Here is a 16,728-nt window from a genome sequence, read left to right on the forward strand (position 1 = left end):
ATTTGAATCATCTGGAGTGTTTTAGAAAATACTGATGGTAGGGCCCACTCTCAGAAATTCCTGTTTAAGTAGTCTGGGGAAAAGCCTAGACATTAGGAATTTTAAAACCTCTCTAGGTGGTTCTAATGTGCAGCCAAGGTTGAAAACTACTGTGTTGAAACTTGCTGAATTCCGGCCTTAGGCATGTGAAACTAAATGGTGGGCTGAGAGCCACTCCTAAGTAGGCTTACTGGCCGAAATTTTAGCAAGCAGAGAATCATTTAGGTCAGTGAAGTAGGTATGGATCTCTATTATTGAAAAGGTCAGAATTGGTGTTGAGTAATTATGCTTTAATCTTGATGTCATTAATATACCTAAATAATACCTTTTTTGGATCAAGCTACCACTGTTTAAAATATTTTGCCAATTATAATAAGACAGTAAGGTATTAACATTACTGCAGTTTTTTCTTACTGTTTACAATATTTGGTACATGGTAGATGCATAATACTTAATGAGTGAATTAATTAATGAGATCCAGATAGCTGTCTCTGTAGTGTTCTCATTGTTAAAATGGACTTATTTTGAATCTCTTTCTGAAGTCCTTTCTGTCTGGTGTCTTTTCCTGCTTTGCCTGCAACTTTTTTCCATTCTTTTAAATATCATTGCTTTTGCTACTATTGTCCCTTTCTTGAATCCCAGAGATTAGGTTTAAAGTTTAAGATAAGGAGAAAATAGCTACAATTCACAAAAATAGATTTTTCCTTTGTAAAAGGACCTACTTATTCTGGTTTCCACCGCCCCCGCCCCCAGCTGTTTTTCTGGTAGGTGACAGGTTTTGGCAAATGAATGAAAAAACTAACGTTTTCAAACTCCTCCCTGTGCCAGCACTATGCAGGGGATTAAGGGTGTGGTTTGTGATTCTAGAACACTGTCTTTTCTGTGGACAGTTAATGTCCCTGGCTTCATTGACACCCGTATGTGACTCACAGTTAATCTGCCAAGACACAGTGGGGCCTTCAGGGGACCAGTGGTAAATTACAGAGCTGTTCTAAAGCCCATATGAAAACTCCTGAGTCCCCACATTTGAAGAGAATCTGGGCCACCCAACAACTTCTTTGCACAAGGAATGAAGCTTCATTTGAGTACCACACTCTGTTATAGCTCACCCCCCACCTGTCCCCTCCAAATGAGTATCTATCTACACACTTATAAGTAGATTTTCTGGTTGTAAGTTAGAGAGTAGAGTTTTTTGGTTTAGGGAGCTTTTTTTAAAGTGAGTATACCTCTAAAATTAAGACTATCAGTCATTCTAATCTTATGTAAGTTTATTAAATGTTTTTTGTTATAATATCCTATTTGGAGATGTAAATTTCTGGTTTCAAGTGACCACACACATGCATGCTTGTAGCTATGGGGAGATATGGCTCTAAGATATCCCCTGTACGTTTGCTTCAGACATCTGTATATCTGGTGTTTCCCCAGAATGCTAGAGGGTTCAACATGAGCATCCCGATGCCTGGACACCCGGTGAACTTTTCCAGCGTCACCCTGGAGCAAGCCCGCAGGGATGTGGAGCAACTGGAGCAGCTCATTGAAAGCCATGATGTCGTTTTCCTGTTGATGGACACCAGGGAGAGCCGGTGGCTCCCTGCCGTCATTGCTGCGAGCAAAAGAAAGGTAGAGTGTGTGGATCCTGGGGCTCTCGTGTCTGGTTGGGACTTGACGTGCCATCACCCTGGAGGGAGATCTGCCTTCCCTCCAGAAGAGAGATGTGCTGTGGGTGACCTAGTGACATGGTCCCAAAAGGGTGCCACTGGCAGGCGCTGTCTTTGCCTCACACACCACTGTCTGGTATAATAGCTATCTTCTATTTAATTTTCACAGCAGCCCTTTGAGGTCCTCTAGTAGGGATATTTTACTTACATTAAAACGTAAGTTCCAAAAGGACAAAGACTGTCTCATTCACTATTGTTTGGTCAGTGACAACTTCAAGGGCCGACAGTACTGAGTGGTTAAATAAATCATAGTACATAAATATGATGGAATACTATGCCTTGTGGGGTGATTCCAAATACTGCTGTGCACAATTATGTTCTCAAAAACTTTAATAACATGGAAAATATCACACTATGTTAAATAAACAAGATGATATTATATATATTTAATATGAATTGTTCATATCTGTAAACATATAAACATTTATATTGTTTGGCAAGAGGGTGGGGAGGAGGCAAGAAGAAGGGAGAAAGAAGGGGCAAGAAAAGAGAAAGAAAGGGAGAAAACAGGAAGAAATAGCCAAAACTATTAGTAGTAAGTGTTTGAGCCATGAGATTGTGATTTTTGTTTTTTTTTCTGGTGAACCATTTATTTTCCAACTTTCTGTATAAACAGAAATTTAGGAGAATACGTTAAATTACAACTAAGAGAAGTTCTAGTATAAGTGAAAAAAAAAGTGTCCTTAAAAAATCTGCGTGAAGGTTGAATTGTATACTGTGTGAATTATATCTCAGTGAAGCTATTATTAAAAAAAAAAAAATGTGTGTTGGGGTGCCTGGGTGGCTCTGTCAGTTAAGCCTTTGGGTTAGGTCATGATCTCAGGGTCCTGGGATCCAAGCCCCGCAGCCGGCTCCCTGCTTAGCGGGGAGCCTGCTTCTCCCTGTCTCTCTGCCCCTCTCCCCAACCCATGTATTCTCTCTCTCTCTTGCTCTGCTCTCTCTCAAATAAATAAAATAAAAAATATATATATGTGTAGGCATGTCAGATGATAGCACAGTGGTGGAAAGAATGAGACTGAGAACTCTCAAGACTTGGTTTTATACATTTACCTCTTACCAGCTAAGTGACCTTGGGCAAGTTATAGAAGTAACTGCTCTGACTTTCATTATCCTCATCTGTAAATAGGAAAAGTGTTCTGGGAGTTTTAAATGAAACCAAATGAGATAATTAATGTTAATCACTGGTCAAGTGTTTTGCACTTAATAAATCCTCAGTATTGTGTAGCTTTTACTAACATTGCTTCTAGACTCTAATTACATTCATATGCAAATATTTATAAAATAAATTTTAAAAAGTTGACCAAATATGAAATTAGCCATGGCTTAAAATGTAAGTGTCTCTTAACTCTAGACTTTTATTCCTTGAAATCCACAGCTGGTCATCAATGCTGCCTTGGGATTTGACACGTTTGTTGTCATGAGACATGGCTTGAAGAAACCTAAGCAGCAGGGAGCTGGGGACTTGTGTTCTAGTCACCTTGTGGCACCTGCCGACCTCTTGGGCTCATCACTTTTTGCCAACATCCCTGGCTACAAACTTGGCTGCTATTTCTGCAATGATGTGGTGGCCCCGGGAGATGTAAGTGGATTTCTTTGTGCTTCCAAATATTTCATACAACTGTCTTGCCCACTGGGGCAAAGAGACCCAACTCTTTCTTTTGTGACTATTTAAATATTTTAACAAAGAGAAGAATTCTCTAATTTGGGGCTGACATTATCTCACCACGAGCCTTGATTGACATCAACTGTGCACAGGCTATTCCTTGTTCAGCAGCATAAACGCAGTGACCAACCATTTTTTGTGGAAAGCTCATCAGGGAGACTGCAGGATAGACTGGTCCCTGGAAGCACTCAGCACTGTCTCCTGTGCATGTATCACTGAAGAGAACATCAACTGAGGGGTCTGAAGACCCGGATTCCAATCCAGGCTTGGACACTGCCTTGTGGGGTGATTCCAAATACCGCTTGTGGGCTGCCTCTACTTCTGCAGAATGGGGCTGGGTCCCATAAGATTGTCAGATTTAGCAAGTGAAAATACAGGATTCCCAGTTAACTTTGAATTTCAGGTAAATAATATTTTAGTATGAATTTGTCCCATGCAGTATTCAAGACCTGCTCATATCAAAATAATATTTGTTGTCTATCGGAAGTTCAAATTCATCTGGGTATCTCATATTTTATCTGCTAACCCCCAGTAGGAGAGGAAAGAATACTTTAACCTGACTACTCATAGTGTAAGGTGGGTCAAATGTGAAAGTGCTCTGAACAGCAAGCAGTACACTGTTCAAATGTAAGATTCTGTGGTGTTATTGCCACCACACAAGGCACAGTCTGTAGGAATGGTCTTTTATCAGAACAGATAATCATTTCCAGTGAAACAAAGCATAGGTGTTTCCATACCCTTCCCTTCATTTTCCCCTTTAAACAAGTTTTCTTTAAAAACTTGTTCCTTAATAACTCCTACCTCTTTTGGATGACTGGCTTTTATGTCCTCCCTGTATAAAGAAAAAAAGATAAATATTCTCCATGTAAAGAAGGATGACTTGATAATCTTCATCAGTGGTTTTATAACATACAGCTGGTCCCGTTATTTCATCATTACTAACAAGTAGGATTAAGGGTCAATTACAGTAAAGTTCTATCTGTTCATAAGGTGAAAAATTCAGAGTCAAGGTTATCTCTAACAACCTCTTAATTTTCCTGAAGTTGGAAGATAAGAATTTCTTTGGTTGCATTAATGAAGGTTTGTGTTTGGAGCCATGTTGTAGCAAAAATACTTGTATTTCAGCCCAGGGATCACACTCAGTGTGACACGATGTCCACACTGTGAGAGGCCCACAGGAACTGAGGACTGCAGGAAAGGCAAATTATTGTCCCACATCACAGGCACTCTGAGGCATGGCTCAGTTAGAATGGCAGGGCAGAATCATTTGCACTATTCAAATGATTATTCTTTTCTGTCTCTCTGTCCCTCAACGACCAAGCACACTGGGGTTGATTTGAGTCAGTTAAAAGAGCACGTGATGCAACTCCATATATGGGGCCTCTAGGCCCCTAATCTTTAATTTGTTTATAACTGTTACTCCTTTTTAGCAAATTACCTCATTTAGTTACCTAAGTTGTATATCTTGTTTTTCTTGGTATTTGCAAGAAGTGGTATTATTTGAGGCTGAATGTTCTTTGCCCACAGTGAGCGAGCATCTGGTTATGTTACATGGCTTTAACATGGAGGAGGTTCGTGCTTCAGACAGCACGGTTGAGTGGACTAGAACTTTGAGCACACATCAATGATTGTTTCTCTCTAGTCAACCAGAGACCGGACCTTGGACCAGCAGTGCACTGTGAGCCGCCCAGGACTGGCCATGATTGCAGGAGCCCTGGCTGTGGAATTGATGGTTTCTGTTTTGCAGCATCCAGAAGGGTGAGTTTACTGTTTAGAGTTGGTCGTTTACACAAAGAAAGCTTTTTTGTCTCCCTTGGCCTTTTCTTAGCCTGACTCTTCTGAGAATTGTGTTGCTCTTCCTGTCTTCAAAAAAACAAGGCTGAAAAACCCAGTCTGATTCTTTGGCCTAGGGGAACTTGTCATGTGATCTTCGGGGTTATATCTCTGCATCCTTCTGGAATTGAACTCTCCTGGAGTTATTTGGTAACTGATAATAAGGAAGAATAAACATTTTGGTGGGGGCCTTAGGGACCTTCATGCTTTTATTCTGTTAATAGGTTTTGATCTCCTTAGCCCTGAACATTTGTAAGGCAATACATGAATCACATGTGATAGAAATTTCATTGGGTTTTATGTAACATCTTCAGCGACTTGGCCAAATAGGACTTTATTTTGCTTATGCAGCAAGAAGCCTAGAGGCAGGAAGTCCAGAGTTGGTACAAAAGCTTTGTTATGCCATCATGGACTCAAGTTCCTTCTTAACATTCACTCAGATACCCTTAACTTTTTTCCTTATGCTTGCTACCTTGTCATAAGATGACTACTCCACCTCCAGTGTTGCTTCTGTGTTACAGTTAAGAACATATGTCAGCTCCCTATTAAAGAGCTTTCTTGGATTGATTCTAACTCCTGTATCACATGGCCACCCTTTGCTGCAAGGAAGACTGACAAATATGGTTGTTTTTTCTGGGCACATTACCTCCCTGAATAAAGTTGTGGTAAGATTGATGTGGAGAATGGATGTTGGGTAGGCAAACAGCAGTGTCTTCACACTCATTTTTTAAAAATTATATATATATTTTAAACCCCAGAAGAGATTGTTATACAGTGGTATTCATTATGTTTGGCTGACATTTTCCTTTTTTGTTACTTTTCATTTCCTTCTGTATCTTTGAGCTTCCAGCCAAGGCTGTTATCCTTCTGCCAGAAGAATGCCCTTTATTATTTCCTTTAGGAATGTTAGTGACAAGACACTTCAGTTTTTGTTTGTCTGAGAATGACTTTATCTTCATAGTTGAAAGATATTTTTGCTGGGTATAGATTTGAAGATTGGTGGTAATTTTCTTTTAGCACATTGAGTATAATCCTGTTGTCTCTGGTTGCTTTTGTTGTTGTTGAGGAGTTGAGTGTTTATCTCACTGCTGCCCCTCTGATACAGTTTGTTTTTATTCCTCTTTCCCTGCCCTTAGTTGCTTTTTAGGTTTTCTCATTGTGTTTGGTTTTCAGAAGTTGGACTATACTAATACATAAATACTTTCGTATTTATTCTGGTTATGCTCTTTAATGCTTCTTGAATCCATGGCTTGATGCTTTTCATTTGTTGTGTAAAATTCTCAGCCATTATCTCTTAAAATATGGCTTCTGCCCCTTTCTGTCTTCTTTCCTTTTGAGTCTCTAATTGCATGTCAGAATCAACCTATGCCCTTTTCTGTATTTTCCAGTATTTTGTCTTTCTTTGCTTCAGTCTGCCAATTTGCTTTTGGCTTATCTTCCAGTTTTCTAATTCTTTCTTCTTCTGTGTCTAATATGTGTTAAACCACCCATTGAGTTTTTAATTATTTTATGGTTCAGTTATAAAAGTTCCATTTGATCTTATTTTATACATTTCCTAATCTCTTCTGAAATTGTGATTTTGTTCTTTTTCATTCCTTGAAAACATTTAATTATGTTTTTCTTTTATATCTTAGAAGGTATCTCCACTGTCTGGATCTCCTGTGATTCTGTTCCTCTTACCTATTGGTTTATTTTTCATTTGTTTGTTTGTTTGGCTTTTGGTTATGTATTATCTCCTCTAATACCTGGTATTTTTCCTGTTTTTTAGACAAAAACCTTTGATTATGGAAAATTTAAACATATATGAAAGAAAAAACATATGTAAAATAATAAACCCCATTATCTAGACCACCCAGCTTCAACAGTTACCAACATATGGCCCATCATCATTTATCTATATAGCTATCCACATTTTTCTCTTCCCACTGGTTTATTTTAAAGCAAATCCAAGATGTAGCATTTCATTCATAAAAATGTATCTTTTTAGTATGTATCTCTACTTTACATATAAAAATAAATTAAAAGTAATTCCTTCACATCACCTCATATCTAGTTAGTTTTTAAATTTCCCCAGTTTCTCAAATCTGCTTGGTTATTATTATTTATTTATTTATTTATTTTTTGCTTGGCTATTTTTTTACTAACTACTGGACATTATATTATATATGAAAAATTGCAGAGATGCTGTGATTTACATTTCCTCTGGCAAACTGCTAGGCCAAATAGATTAGCAGTCCTAGAATACGTAAGTCCAATTAAGGCTTGTCTATTTCTGGTTCACTCTTATTCCTAGGATGCAACCCCCATTGGTCCCAACCCAAAGTCTGGGATATTTTTTATGATTCCTCCTTATTGGCAAACCTTAAGCTGTGGTTTTTCCTTCCAGTCCATTTGTCCATATACCTGCTTCTGATCCTGTGTCCATATAACTGTCCATATAACAGCTTCTGATCCTATAGCCACTGCTTTTGGAGATTGGCAATCACTTTATGACAGAAAGTTCCCCTTGCAAATGCGTTGTTGACCTCTATGGGCTTCTCTCCTCTCACAGATATCTTGGCTCTATAATTCTTCCCTACTTTGGTAGCTGTCATGCTTTCAAACAAAGGTTTTAATACTGTATCTAGCTTTCTGTTTGTTTTCAGTGGTAGGTTGGTCATGACCACCTAGCCTACCAATGCCATACCAACTTTAAAATGTTTTTGTTTTTTTTTTAATTTATTAAGCACTCATAGTGTACTAGCTTGCATGTGAGAGTAAAGAAATGAGCAGGCTGGTACGTTTTGTTTCAACTTGACCTTGGCTTTAAGTAGTCTATATGTTTACCATACTGTATATGTGTTACATTAAAGATACAAAGCTTAGGGGCGCCTGGGTGGCTCAGTTGGTTAAGCAACTGCCTTCGGCTCAGGTCATGATCCCAGAATTTCGGGATCGAGTCCCGCATTGGGCTCCCTGCTCGGCGGGGAGTCTGCTTCTCCCTCTGACCCTCCTCCCTCTCATGCTCTCTCTCTATCATTCTCTCTCTCTCTCAATAAATAAAAATCTTTAAAAAAAAAGATACAAAGCTTAGCACAATTGTAATCTGGACACCCTATCTGCTCCAAGCAAGAAGATCTTACTTAATGACCTATAAAAAATAGAATTCATCTTGTAATAAATAGAAGTGAGATAAAATTAAATTAATTTCAAGAATAGAGCCAGTAATTTTAAGAAAGAAAGGAGGAAAGAAAAGAGGAGATGAGAAAGGGGTGAGGGAAAGAAAAGGAAAGGAAACAAAGAAAAAAGTAAAAGAAAAATGATTAAACAGTTTAAGATTCTCTCCATATCTGCCCAAGGCTCTGCTGCCAAGTGTTAATGAAGGCCGACTGAAGTCAAATGGATATTTACACCTGACTATCTGACAAATACACTGTAATTTGTTTTATTTGTCAGACACTTATTATATAGTGCTTACTGTGTGCTAGGCACTGTTCTAATCACTTTGCAAGAATAACTCACTTAATCCTCATAGCAAACATATCAGGAAAGAACTATTACCTGTCCCATTTTTGAGGGGAAAATTGAGTCATAGGGAGGATAAGTTGCTGGAATTCACATAGCTGGTAAGTGGTAAAGCTGGGCTTTCACTCAAGACAGTTTTGCTCCAAACTCTGTTTTTAATCATTCCGCTATGCTGTTTTTAACAAGGCAGGAGAGAATTGAATTTTTGAAAGATTTGTTTTTCCAATTCTCAGAGATTAACATTGAATATTCTATTTATTTTATGACTCAAGAGTTTTTCTACGCAATTGAAAAGACCTCTGTACAACGTTGGTAGCATACTTAGCTAGTCTAGGTGTAACAGTTAAATGAAAATAAGCAGCTTTTTTTTTTTTTTTTTTTTTTTTTTTACCCCCCCTCATCTCTGTCATCCCCCTGGGCCCCTGCCTTCTAAGTGTAGTAGTGTAGTGTGGCCTCCTGACAGGGCGAATCTGGGATAAAGTCTTGGAGAGCCAGTTCTGCCATGCCTTGCCACTGGCCCCTCTGTGTGCGGTGTTTGCCCTGGTTGTAGGCTGAAACCACGTCCTGTATCGAATGTCTTCTGTGCCATAAGGAGACATCACACTGTCATTCAGGAAGGAGTGCATCCGTTCTCCTGCCTAATTAATTTCTCATTGTTCTATCTCCTTCCTCCATTTCCGTAGCATTCATCTCACCTCAAGTTAAGGTTGGAAAGTTTTCCATTTCAAAATTTCAGTACAAAACTGTGCCCATGGTTTTTACAAGACTATCTCAGAATAAGGGAGTTAACATTAATCTGTTTATCATGTGCCAAACATTGCACTTGGCAGTTTGTCTAACTTATTCCTAATTTATGCCTCATAAAGGTCTTATTCCTGTTTTATAGTTAATGGACCCAGAGCAAAAGAGAAGTTAAGAAACTTGCCTGTGGTCATAAGCTCTGGCCTTTCCGACTCCAAAACTCAGGCATTTTTTTGTGTGTGTGCTCTTCTTCTTCTTTCCTTCCCATAGAAATTAGGTTTTCACTAGCTCGTGCTGTCCTGCAAGGGGCATTTTTGGTTATCCTTATAAATCTCACATAACCCCCCTCCAGATTGTTCTCACAGGTGCTAAACATAAACTTTTATTAAACGAGCACCTCTAATTGTTTTCTTTTTTCAGGGGCTATGCCATTGCCAGTAGCAGTGATGACCGCATGAATGAGCCGCCAACCTCTCTCGGACTTGTGCCTCACCAGGTTAGTGATTTGGAAATGAAATCATAATTCTGGACCTGGTCCCGGTGGTTCAGGGGGAACACATGTGGGGTCACTTCACCATACCATCAGCTCAGCCCACCACTTTTCCACCCTCCTTATTCTCCAGCTGCCTTGAGTTTCAGGGGGAGTACTTTAAGACTACCTGGCAAGTATCCCATTCTGCAGGGATGGTGATGAGGAGAAACCATGAATAAGCTACATCACCCAGAGTCTTGGACGCCTTTAGCATGTTGACTAGAGGTCTCGTAATGGAGAAGAAGCAGCAAGAACATACTCTGGAATTGGCCCAGATGACAGTTTAAATCCCAGCCCTGCAGTTAATTAAGATGGCCTTCCTTGGCCAAATCCCTAAACTTGTCTGAGCCCTTGTTTTCCCTTCTATAAAATGGAGACAGTAATGCTGCCCTTGTGCTGTAGTTACAGAGATTAGAGACAATGGGTGCAGAGGGCTCAGCAGTGGTGCCTGGCGTGTCATAGGCCCTCAGTGAAGGATGCTTGCTATTTTTGTTGCTGTTCTTTATTATTGATTCCTGAGCCACATAAAGGCCTATGGGCATGCATGGGAAAACCATTAGAAGTGTCAAAAAGTAGGGCCTCTTTTCAGAAAAAGAATCTGAAGTATCATGAGGAAGATCTAGCCTATAGAGAGGGAAAGAGAAAAAAAGTGGTAGAATGAAAATTTCAAATTCATGTTGCCTTGTCACTAGTTTTTGTTACTGTGTTTTTGGAGGAATGAAGACGTTTTCCAGTCTTACTTTCTGGAAGTCATTTCTGTAGGTGCCATCTGTGTATTTCAGTGTGTAAGAGGTAAGCTGTCTCCACACGGGAAGCGGTGACAGTGCCCAACAGTCCCATCTGGGGCTTGTGAGGACAGGCTCACAGCCGAGGGCAAGAGCAGGATGGCCCACTCAGCGCATGTTGTCTCCCCCTGCCTCCGCACCTCCTGCCTCCTGTCATCCAAGACAGCCCTATCATTTTCCAGTTGACGGTTTGAATCAGAAGAGGGGAAATTATTTGCCCACAGTCACAGAGAGGTAATAGATGAACCAAACGTGAACCTAAACTTGGCACGCCTACTGGTGCTCTTCGTGAGGTGTCATGAGTGAAACTTCATTGCCCATTGGGAGTGTTACCTTCAGGTCGCTACTCCAGCCCTCCTGCACAAAGTCGCCTGTCAGACACCTTGTGTTAGGTCACTTACCCTCCCAGAGCCTCAGTTTCCTTATCAGTAAAAGCAGGTGCCTTACCTTGTGTCCGGGATGACGTTTGTGATGAGGCTTTGCAAACCATAAAACACGGTGCAAATGTGGCTTTTCCAGTCTGTCTCACAGACTGTGTGCCACTGTGTGGCATTTATTTGACATGAATGTGTTCATCTTTTTATAGAAACATTTCAGGCAGGACCCAACAGACACTGTAATAACCCTCCATCATAAGCAAGCTGTCTTCTAGAGCTGACCTCTGCTGTTTACGCTCGAATCTCATTTGAATCCCCACCCACTTCCCTGCTCCACATGGCTCTGTCCCTTTCTTCTGACCTTGAGATGTGCTCTCATTGCCCTTACAGATTTCATACTGAGAAGGGCCTTAATTAAATTTTCAGTCATGCCCCTATATTTCTCTCCTTCTTTGAGTCCTTTATGTTAAATCACCACAGCTGTAGTTTTCTTAGTGCTGAGGCCAGAGGGCAAAGCAGTCTCTTTATAGAAAGGGTCCAGTGTCAAAATGCATGTACCCATGTTTTTAAAATACTATGGCAACTAATCCCTCTCAGTGTCATTTACCCCCATTGAGCCTCGCAATTGTTTGTCATTCACCAACTCTTCTAGTTCTTTCTCCTTGTTTTCAAATGTCTAAAGGATTATTTTGGTTGTTGGCCATCTCTTCATTTGGTCTTTTCGAAGGCTGAAGAATAACCCAGCCATATATGGGAAAAGCCCAGTGCTTGTGTGTGATTAGTTGCTTACATTATTTCAAGTTTCAAGCCTTTATTTTTAGCTACTATCTAAAAAAGACAGTGGAGAAAGAACTTTAAAATTAATCAGGGTTGTGTGGTTCCTATTTATAGGCTTTAAATTTCTTCTTCTTTTTAAATGGAGTGAGTCCATTTATGCAACTGTGTTTTGATTAGGAGAATATCGTTTCCACAAAAACACTGGGCTCTGTTGCAGTGCCGTGCTGCAGACTCAGCACTTCCCTCCTCCTCTTCCTGGCTCTCCAGATTTCCTCTTGGAGAGGAACTTGGTAAACCCCTATGTGTGCCTTGCATATAAAGAAGACCCATGAGTTCCCTGGGCTTGTTTTTTTTCTGTTCCCCGAAGGAGAGTGTGTGTTAATTGGCCCCTGTGGAATGAGCTGTAGTAGAAAAGTGATAGCCCTTGGATAGGAATCACAAGGCCCACCAGCAGCAGCTCATTGTGTAATCTGGAGAAAGTTGCTTAACTTAGCCTGTGGGCTCTGTGTCTCTGCTTTCCCTGTCAGATCAGGGAGGCCTGAGGATGACTTAGTTGATCTGCCTGTGGGACCACAGGCAGAATTTGGCCCATCCAGAGATTGGCCAAGTGTAAGAAAAGGCTTGATTAGGTCCTGATATTCATGACAGTCAGCCTGAAAAGAGCCTGACTGCTTTTGAAAACCATGAGACCGCCATTTGAAGGTAGAAAACTAGGCTTATGGGTTTATTCTTTTTTAAAAGTGTCTGGCCCAGTGTACATGGATGGGATTCTGCAAGCAGCCCGCAAATGAGCATAACCCTCTTCCGGTCTGTATAAAGCGCATCAAATCCTACAAATCATTAAGTGTACAACTTGAATTATCACAAAATAAATACTACTCATTTTTTTTAAAGATTTAATTTATTTATTTGTCAGAAAGAGAGAGAGAGCACAAGCAGGGAAGCTGCAGGCAGAGAGAGAAGCAGCCTCCCCACTGAGCAAGAGCCCGATGCAGGACTCGATCCCAGTTCCCTGGGTTCATGACCTGAGCTGAAGGCGGACGCTTAACTGACTGAGCCACTCAGGCATCCCAATAAACACCACTCATGTACCCAGCACACAGATCAAAATAAAATGTTATCAAGCATCCCCAAAGCCCCCTTCATGCTTCTTCCATTTATTATTGCATCCTTCCTACACAGAAGCAAGCATCCCTTGACCCTCAACACTGTGGGAGACTTTTGTCTAATTTTGAACTTTCTGTAAATGAAATCATATAGTATAGTAAACTCTTTGGAGTTTGGCTTCTTTTGTAGAGAGAACTTTTTCATTGCAGATCTTAGCATAGTATTGTTCCTTTGTGCTTTCCATCCAGTGGGATCTTACCAAAAAAAAAAAAAAAAGGAAAAAAAGAAAGAAAGTTGTCTTTTCCTGGCTCCTAGGGTGGTGGCTGAGTTCCATGAGGTCAGACTGTTTTTCTGGTTCTTTGGTGCGAGGCACTGCGAGGCACTGCTCAAGAGTTAGAAAATGTACAGGCCACTCCTGGTATCTCCAGGAAGTTGGTTTTGCAGGTTCCTGAGAGATCCTGATGTGACGGAAATTGGCAGCCTGTGGGAGCTGCTGATCGTTTGACTGGACCTCCCTCAGAAAATGAAAACCAAGGGGGCAATACAACAGTCCTCCAAACACCACGGTCATTAATATAGCGGTCAGCTTTTATCCCACTTGTGGACCAGGCAGTTCACATTTTTTGTCTTCGGGTGAATGTACTCTTGGCTCTCAAGTACTAACGAATAAAGACCCTGAATGCGTATGCCCTTCCTAGGAGTTTGGACTTGCCAACCCCATGGTTCTCCTGGGCTCTTGAATTCTTTCTTTTAATTACTTTCAGAAAAGCAGAACAAAGGCGGAACTAGGGCAGGACCCTGGGAGAGACCTGGCCTGGGAAATCTCTGAGACAAGTCCGAGATAGAGCACGGGTCCCTAGCCATGCCTTGGGTTGCTAGCTATCTGGCCTGTCTGCACAGGCTGTGCCCCCACAAATCATCAGGCCTTTAGCTTTTAACAAGCTCTTTTTACTTTGCTCAGAAATGCTTATCACAGTGTGCCTCTAGGGATGTGGATGGACTGACTGCTAAGGAAAGAGATTAAGAAGATAAGCAATAAAAGCCCATTTCCTGAGATGTAGCCCAAGAAAGGGAGTCTCCTTCCCCCTCTGGTTCTATACCCTTCCGATTGATGATAATGGGAATGGCAGGAAAAACAGTCTAAATGTCTGCTGTTTCTCCATATCAGATGTTATAGTTTGTGACCTGTCCATCCTCCGAGACCCCCTTCCATTCAACCATCCCTTCAGCAGATGATTCCCAAACATTGTGCCAAGCACCATGATGTTCAGAGAAGTTAAGTAACTGGCACAAGGGCACCCAGTATTTATTTCCATACCCCCAAGCCATTTGGATGTGGTGGAACCTCATTACAGAGGGAGGCCCCTGAGTAGAAGGAGGGATCTGGGTACAAGATCTGACAATGTCGGTGCTTTCTGTGTTGGAGCCCTAGAAGAAGAGAGGGTGATAGGTCTTCCTTGGTGCATGACAGAGGGGATGAGTTACACGTAGTGCCAGAGTTCACATGTGTCTTAGAGAGCATGTCTTGTCCAGAAGACTTGGGCATAAGTTTATCAGTTCAAGGATGTTACTTGTGCCCCACGAGTTTTGCTCACCTAAGGAGGCCGTCCTATTTGAAAGGTCCTGTGTGGGAGGCAGCCTGTAGGCTTTGTGTTATATAGATCTGATTAGAATCCTAGGTTTGTTTCTTAATTACATTTTCATCCATTCATTCTTTAGCTTCTTTTACAAAAGATTTGAGGCAGTTCTTGTCACTTGTTACTGTGTGGCCTTGGGCAGGTTACCAATCCTTTCTGAATTTCATGTTTTATACAAGTAAAATGGGGATAATTATATAATAAACTCCTAGAATTAACATACAGATTATATCACATTTACTAAGCACTAGCACAGTTCTGGGCACATAAGAGATACTAGTAAATTTTGGTTTTATTTTCTCTTTCACTTTTAATTAAAATGGTGAGATGGAGCTTCTGTGCTCTCCAAAAAAGGGAGTTACAAAGAATCTTCATAAAACTCTGGAAGCAGTGAGTGCATTGGGAAGGATTGAAAAGATCAGCCAGCTCCATTCTGCAGGATTTTTCTAAGAACGATGCTGGCTCATTTCCAGCTCAGGTCTTCTGCCCCTTGGTGACTCCAGTTCGATAACGAGAGGTGGATCATTGGTAGTCACTGACGCCGTTGTCTGAAACAAAGAGGACTGTGCTGTGCCTGGGGTGTGGCAACTGCTCCACTCCTCATTTTGGCATTGATTTCGATTAAGACTCTTTTCAACGTCCAAGAGAGTAATCTCTTGGAGTGTGGAGTTCGTTTTTATTTACGCAAACTCCGAGCTCTAGAAATGTTGCCAGGTCTGTTGGAAACTGGTGTGAAGTCAACGCAGCAGGCTCAGCTGTGGCCGCACTGTGCCTGCTCAGCATGGCTGCTTGGGGGCATTGGCCCTCCGCTTCCCAGCGAGGCAAGGTGGGATTAGAGCTCAGGCTGGTTTTACTCTGCTTTTGTGTACACTCTGCCAGTGGCAGCCCAGAATGGAAGCGGCCCCTTTCTATTCCTGATCTATTTATTTTGTAGCCAACTAGGCATAATTGACTGAAGATAATTTCATTCACCCACACCCTGATAGCCGCCATCCAGGTGTTGAGTTTTTGTGTTTTTTGCAGGACTTTTTGTTTAATTCCCGTGGCCTTCTTTTTTCTTTCACCCTTTCTTTTTATCTCCCCCGTGCTCTGCAGCTCTCTTCCCCAGGCTTTGGAGCCTGAAGGAACAGAACTCAGATTCCTGGCTTTGCTACTGGGTGGTTGTGGAACCTTGGGCAAGCCACACTTCCCTGAGAAGGTCACAGGATGCTTGTGAGAGTAAATTGAGATAAATGTGCGAAAACACCCAAGAGCACAGGGCATGGGGATGGCACTTAATAGTGCTCTCCTCCCTCCCTTCCTATTTTCCACATTGCTCCAGGACATGCCTTCCCGCACAGCTTGCAAGGAGAGGAGGGAGCAGCTGTTTATGCAAAAGGGAAAAAGGAGAGGGGTAGGCACTGTAGGGGAGGTAAAGAGGTGGAGAAGATGCATGAGAAGGGTGCTGGTGGGTTTGAGGACCTGTGGGGCTGCAGGTGTGCCTATAACACAGGGCTGGGAAAGCACAGTGGGTGGGGTGGAGGGGAGGCAGCCAGGATCCGACAGGCCATTTGAAAGGCTTGGATCTTCACCCCAGAGGCAGCGAAAGCCAGTGGAAAGTCATGAGCTGGACATAACTTGGTAAGGTTTGCTGCCTGGAGAATGGACTGAAGGAGATCTGAGCGGGTCTGGGTATAGACTTGCGTCGGCTAGCCTTTAAATGGAAGACAGCCTAATCCAGGGGTTCCCACATCTGGCTGTGCCATTTCAGAGTCAAATTTCCCGGCCCTCTTCCAGATCCACTGAGTGACAGCCTCCAGGGACGTTAGGCATTTGAGAACCACAGCTTCAATCAATTAAAAAAAAAATGGCTTTTTGGTGGCATCCTATGGGACAAAGTACATTACTCGTCAGGTTAACACAGACCAAATCCTGCTCTTTGAACGTGCCTTTGAGTTTTGTGCTTCCACCAACCCAAGTTCTTTTTCCAAAAGGACCCTTGACACCTTGTCCCCAGCCCACACCTCCAGCCCAAG

The 16,728-nt window shown here is 41.7% G+C and overlaps 1 protein-coding gene across 4 annotated transcripts in view; it reads left to right on the forward strand.

Annotated features, from left to right (window-relative positions):
- Nucleotides 1-16,728, forward strand: part of ATG7 (autophagy related 7) — a 230,640-nt gene that overhangs the window by 56,570 nt on the left and 157,342 nt on the right. For all 4 annotated transcript variants that reach the window (XM_025885212.2, XM_073901654.1, XM_025885213.2 and 1 more), the window contains exons 13-16: nt 1,465-1,659; nt 3,133-3,336; nt 5,063-5,178; nt 9,919-9,994. In XM_025885212.2, the coding sequence (XP_025740997.1) occupies nt 1,465-1,659; nt 3,133-3,336; nt 5,063-5,178; nt 9,919-9,994 (591 nt within the window). The remainder of the gene's footprint in view (nt 1-1,464; nt 1,660-3,132; nt 3,337-5,062; nt 5,179-9,918; nt 9,995-16,728) is intronic.

This window comes from Callorhinus ursinus, unplaced genomic scaffold, assembly GCF_003265705.2.
Source record: "Callorhinus ursinus isolate GAN/ISIS: 27379988/994484 unplaced genomic scaffold, GSC_fseal_2.0 scaffold15, whole genome shotgun sequence".
Taxonomy (NCBI): Eukaryota; Metazoa; Chordata; class Mammalia; order Carnivora; family Otariidae; genus Callorhinus; species Callorhinus ursinus.